This window comes from Suricata suricatta, chromosome 12 (genome assembly GCF_006229205.1).
Source record: "Suricata suricatta isolate VVHF042 chromosome 12, meerkat_22Aug2017_6uvM2_HiC, whole genome shotgun sequence".
Taxonomy (NCBI): domain Eukaryota; kingdom Metazoa; phylum Chordata; class Mammalia; order Carnivora; family Herpestidae; genus Suricata; species Suricata suricatta.
Genome location: NC_043711.1, coordinates 11,547,343 through 11,553,538, shown reverse-complemented (window position 1 = coordinate 11,553,538; position 6,196 = coordinate 11,547,343). Strand labels below are relative to the sequence as shown.

Here is a 6,196-nt window from a genome sequence, read left to right as displayed (position 1 = left end):
ACAAGCCTTGAACTTTGTTTAATGAAATCCTTGACCAGCAAGGCTCCACGAATGCTTCCTTAGAGAAAGATAACTTCTTCAAATTCTACAAATGTTACTTCAAATATGATAACTGATACTCAGGCAAAAATAAACGGACACAAAAGAACACTGACCCTACTGGTGAAAACTATCAAAAACAACGCACCACACAACAGATACAATGATTGCAATGATCAAAGGCACAGGATAAAGCATCTGTATTTGTTATGTTTAAGTAAATACAGCAACCATAGAAGCATAGTGAAGGATTCTGGGGTAAAAGTTTGGACATATTAGATACGAACAGAAGCCAGGGTGGCCAGAGAGCTAGGGAGAACTATGGGTTCTCCACTGTGACCCAGAGCTTCAATCATGCCCCTCAGTCAGTCCTTAACACTGGCCAGTCTCCCACTGAAACACCTCCCCTGGCTCCCTATCGTCTACAGGATAAAATCCCTCATTGGGCCTGGGAGGACCCGCAATCAGCATGGGAGATTGTGGCCCGCTGGAAAGGCTGTCAGGGTCTTGTGCTCACACCCAAGCCTCCACTCACCCCACCCCGCCTCGCCAACCCACCCACTGCGGTCCCGCAGGTCCCAAGCGCCCCCTGCTGGCTGTCAGTGTCGCTGGGGCAGAGGAGACCACACAGTTCCAGTCCTGAGAATCCTCCAGGTGGGGTGTGTAGAGTCGGGGAGGATTCCAAGCCAGGAACAGGCGGGTCACTGGGGGCCCGCGCTCAGCGCTCAGCGGCTCCACCCGCAGCCAAAGTCCGCCCTCGGCGCGCAGGATGAGCTCCGGCTTCCTGCGCGGCTCCTCCTTGTCGGGCAGGACCCGAAAGCACAGCAGCTTCAGCGCCAGGGCCACCTTCACCTTGGTCAGGGCGAATGTCTGCCCGATGCAGTTCCTGCGGGCGGCAGTGGGCACCCTCAATCGCCAGGGACCCCAGCAGGTCCCATCGCGCCCAGAACCTGGCCCAGGACTCCATCCCTGCCCGCAGGGGTCCAGGAGGGGACTAACCTGGTCCGGGACCCCACACGGAGGTGCTTAGCCCCTGAGCTTGGCTCAGATCCCAGCCCTGAACTCCCAGGCAGAGGGGATGGGGCTCTGAGCACACCACAGACCCCTCATTGGACCCATCCAACCCCCACTGCCCAGGCCTTTACCCCTAACCTCCGGAGGAGGGGAGAGAAGGAGAGCCCCCCTCAACACCCACCCACCCTCCGCTTTCCCACCCTCACATTCATGTCTGGCTCTCACCCCAGACCACTGCCCCCACCACCTCATCCCCTCCTCAGATGCCCAATGGGCTCACCTGGGCCCCGCGGAGAAGGGAATAAAAGCCAGGGAAGGCCTGTCCTTGCTGTTTTCGGGGTCAAAGCGGAAAGGATTGTATACCTGGGGGCGGAGAGAAGCAGGGCTATTGGAGGGGGTTTCCTGGGACAGCCAGCTTTGGAGAGACAGATATGCGTTTGATGGAGGGAGGTGATGTCTGCTTTGCCAGGTCAGAACCCTGCGCCCGCCCCTGGGTCCCGCTAGGGAAGTAGTCAAGTTTGAGGGCAGGTGGAGGGGTGGGAGGCGGAGGGCAGGGAGGCGGAGGCAGCACCTTAGGGTCTGGCCACACGGATGGATTGTGGTGGATCCCGAAAATACTAATGAGGCAGGTAACACCTGTGGGAGAGGAGGGGCCAGTCAGGGAGGGTTTCACCCTGCCTGATGGGCCCCTATTGCTGCCCCAGACCATCCTCGCCCAATGTCCTGGGCACCTTTGGGGATGACCCGGCCATCTGGAAGCACGACGTCCTGGGTACAGCAGCGGGAGATGACTGCGACTGGGGGGTGCAACCGCAGACTCTCCTTGATGCACATGGTCAGGAAGGGCAACTGGGCCAGGTCGTCCCTGAGGAACATCCCCATCCAAAAATTATCCAGAGATCGAATCAAAGTTCCCCTAGATCTCCAACTGCCCCCTGTAGCTGACCCCACCTTGCTCTGACCCTCACCTCTGTAACAAATTCCAAATGGGCCAAAGACTTAAGTGTAGGACATTCAAAACCACAAAGGCCACTAGAAGAAAAGTTTGCCTGGTATTAGTAGAAGTATTTCTGGACAGGTTACATGGCAAGATGGTGGAGAAGTAGGGAGTTCTATACCTCCCACCTGCATATCTTAGACAAAGAAGGGCTGAAGTCAAAAGGCTCTGAACTGCAAGAGTCTGGGAGGAAAAGAGACGGAGTCCACTAAGAAGACAGCCTCATAGGTGCGTGATTTCAAACTGGGGAATATAAAAACAGACTTGGAGATGGAGGCATGGATGGGAGGGAGCCCCTTCTGTGGAGAGACAAAGGGCAGAGAAAGAGCAGGAAGGGTGCTGGGGGCGGGCGGATTGTAGAACTGTACCTGGAGAAGAGAGAAACCTCAGCCTGGGACAGAGAGGGATCCTATCATCTCATATCCAACTGCAGGGCTTTCAGAGAGAGACCCCATCTCTAACTACAGCGCTTTCTTTGGGCTGGTTGCCCCGGTCCCAGAAATTCATTCCAGGATAGATGGTACACAAGGGACACAATCAGCATCAGGAGGAATCGGTCCCCTACTCGGAAGTGCCCTGGGTCCCAGAAGTTCCCACCAGGATAGAAGGTATGCAAGGAATGCAGTTAGCATCAGGAGGAACCGGTCCCCTGCTCAGTCCCCTGTTCAGTCCCCTACTAGGAATTGCCCCGGCTTGCAAGATACCTTTTGGGTGGTGTCATTAATGCACAGGGAGTAAGAGCCTAAAACGCAGCTGGGTGTCGGACATAGAACACAGCTCACCTTGGCTGCACCTGCAGCACAGTAAGATCGGACCCAAAGGAGTGTTTTGGAACACATGATTTGAGAAGGGCCTGGAGGGTCGCCATTTTTCTCCCCACCACCACCAAGATGGGGTCTTAGGCAGGTCCAAAGGGCCTGAGTGACCCACAGTGGAGGCAAGACCGGTATACACCAAACCATGCCCTTCTGCACTGGGTAGCTGCTTTTTTACTGAACCAGATAGATGCTGGGAAAACAGACAGCCCCTCCCCCAAGACCAGCACTGCTGCGTTGCCATGATTAACTCTAGATCAATCTTGGTATTCAGATATCTTCTCCTTTATCTCCTTCTTATCCCTCCTGTTCTGGACTGGTTATTCTGGTTATAGGTTTGCTTAAACAGGCATATTTAATCCATTCTCTTGGTGCATGTTCTACACCTCCATTACCTTCCTTTCTCTCTCTCTGAAATAATCATACTATATAGTTTCTCAGGGTAATATTTTCTTCATTTTTTCCCTCTCCTCACCTTCTGCCATATTCTCCTTTTTCTCTCTCTGAATTAAGCCTTTTAGTCTCTCTACCTGGTCAATGTTCAATTGTTCTTCCTCCCCACTCCTGTCATTTCTCTCTTTATATATGCTCTTCCATCAGCACTGCCTTCACCCTGCTCTTTATTTGTAGCTGGGATTTCTGGCTTTATGCTTTTAGACGGTCTTTTGTCTTTTGTTGTTTTGTTTTGTGGGGGGGTTTTCAGTGTGCTTATTTGTTTGATTTGTTTGTGCGTTTGTGTGCTTTTGTTCCCTGTTTGCTTGTCTGTCTGTTTATGTTCCCAGGGCTACCTCAAGAAACAAGCCAAAGTACACATGGTGGAGAGTCCCAAATATCACTATGATAGGGAAATAACATAATCAAAGTCACAATAAGAGAGACCAAGGGACACCATTAAAAGAACACTTCCTGAATGACAGTCCCCGGACAGTGTATGGGCCCCCTTTAATATAGCAGTACTCACAGGTGCAGAGTGCATAACAAGCCTTTAAAACTTACAAGAGATAGAAACACAGCCAAAATGATAAAACAGAAGAACTCTCCTCCAGGAAGAAGTGACAACTAAAGAATTGGTCAAAATGGATAGAAGCAACATAACTGACCAAGAATTTAGAACAATAGTCATAAAACTAATCGCTTGGCTTGAAAAGGGCATAGAAGACAGCAGAGACAAAGATTGCTACAAAGATTATGGATCTTAAAAGAGTTATGATTAATTAAAAATGCTATAAATTAGGTGCATAATAAAATGGAGGTGGCCACTGCATGGATTGAAGATGCAGAGAGGAGAATAGGTGAATTAGAAGATACAATTATAGAAAAAGAGGAAGCCAAGAAAAAGAGAGATAAATTGATCCAGGTGACTGAAAGGAGAATTTGAGAACCGAGTGTTGCAATCAAACAGAACAATATCCATATCATTAAAATTACATAAGAAAAAGAGAGAGAAAAAGTCCTGAAAGGGCACTTGAACAAATAATAGCTGAGAACTTCTCCAATCTGGCGAAGGAAACAGACATTGAAACCCAAGAGGCACAGAGAACTCACCTCAGACATAACTTGAATCGATTTTTGGCACAATATATCATAGTGAAACTGGCAAAATATAAGGGTAAAGAGAGAATTATGAAAGCAATAGGGATAAAAGGCCCTAACATACAAAGGGAGACACATCAGGGTAATAACAGACCTATCTACTGAAACTTGGCAGGCCAGAAAGGAATGGCAGGAAATCTTCAATGTGATGAACAGGAAAAATATGCAGCCAAGAACCCTTTACCCAGCAAGCCTGTCATTCAGAATAGAAGGAGAGATAAAGATTTTCCCAAACAAATAAAAATTGAAGGAATTCATCACCAGTAAACCAGCCCTACAAGAAATCCTAAGGGGGACTCTATGAAGGAAATGTTGCAAGGAACACAAAGTACCAGAGACACCACTACAAGCATGAATCCTACAGAGAACACAGTGACTCTAAACCCACGTTTTTCAATAATAACACTGAATGTAAATTAACTAAATGCTCCAATCAAAAGGCATAGGGTATCAGAATGGATTTTTTAAAAAAAAAGATCCATCTATTTGCTGTCTACGAGAGACTTCATTTTAGACCTGAGGACACCTTCAGATTGAAAGTGAGAGAATGGAGAAATATGTGCCATTCTACAGGAAGTGAAAAGAAAGCTGGAGTAGCCATACATATATCCGACAAACTGGACTTTCAAGTTAAGGCAATGACAAGAGATGAAGAAGGGCACTGTATAATAATTACAAGGAAGCGCTAACAATTATAAATGTCTACATACCAAATTTTGGAGTACCCAAATGCATAAAATAATTACTCACAAACATAAGCAAGCTTATTGATAAGAATGTGCTAATTGCAGGGGACTTTAATACTACACTTACAGCAATGAATAGATCAACTAGACAGAAAATTACTAAAGAAACAATGGACCTGAATGACACACTGGAACAGATGGACTTGACAGATATATTTAGAACTCTACATCCTGAAGCTATGGAATTCACTTTCTTCTTGAGTGCATATGGTACATTCTCCAAGATAGATCACATACTGGGTCATAAAGCGGCCCTCAATAAATACAAACAATTTGAGATCATACCATGCACATTTTCAGATCACAATGCTATGAAACTTGAAATCAACCACAGGAAAAAGCCTGGAAAACCTCCAAAAACATGGAGGTTAAAGAACACCTTACTAAAGAACAAATGGGCCAACCATACAATTAGAGAAGAAATTTAAAAATATATGGAAACAAATGAAAATAAAAATATGACAAGCCAAACTCTTTGAGACACAGCAAAGGCAGTCCTAAGAGGAAAATACATTGCAATCCAGGCCTATTTCAAGAAACTAGAAAAAGCACAAATTCAATCTAACAGTGCACCTAAAGGAGCTAGAAGCAGAGCAGCAAGAACACCCCAAACCCAGAAAAGAAGAAAAATAATAAAGATCATGGTAGAAATAAACAATATAGAATCCAAAACCAAAAAACAAACAAAAAAAAACCCCAACAGTTGAACTGATCAATGAAACCAAGAGTTGGTTTTTTTGAAAAATAAACAAAATTTATAAACCTCTATTGTTTTCCTGCTAGACCTATGAGTGGAACGGAGGAGGGAGAGAGAGTTGGGGAGAGAGAGGGATGCAGAACTTGAGAGACTATTGAAAGCTGAGAATGAACTGAGGGTTGGGGGGAGGGGGGAGGGGGGAAGACAGGTGGTGGTGATGGTGGAGGGCACTTGAGGGGAAGAGCACTGGGTGTTGTATGGAAAACAATTTGACAATAAAATATTATGGAAAAAA

The 6,196-nt window shown here is 46.7% G+C and overlaps 1 protein-coding gene across 1 annotated transcript in view; it reads right to left on the bottom strand.

Annotated features, from left to right (window-relative positions):
* Positions 1-228: 228 nt before the first annotated feature.
* Positions 229-6,196, bottom strand: part of LOC115273292 (docosahexaenoic acid omega-hydroxylase CYP4F3-like) — a 28,123-nt gene continuing 22,155 nt past the window's right edge. Inside the window, exons 10-13 of the mRNA XM_029916295.1 lie at positions 1,785-1,918; positions 1,625-1,689; positions 1,334-1,416; positions 229-925 (exon numbers count right to left, since the gene is read on the bottom strand). Coding sequence (XP_029772155.1) covers positions 571-925; positions 1,334-1,416; positions 1,625-1,689; positions 1,785-1,918 — 637 coding nt within the window. The 3' untranslated portion in view covers positions 229-570. The remainder of the gene's footprint in view (positions 926-1,333; positions 1,417-1,624; positions 1,690-1,784; positions 1,919-6,196) is intronic.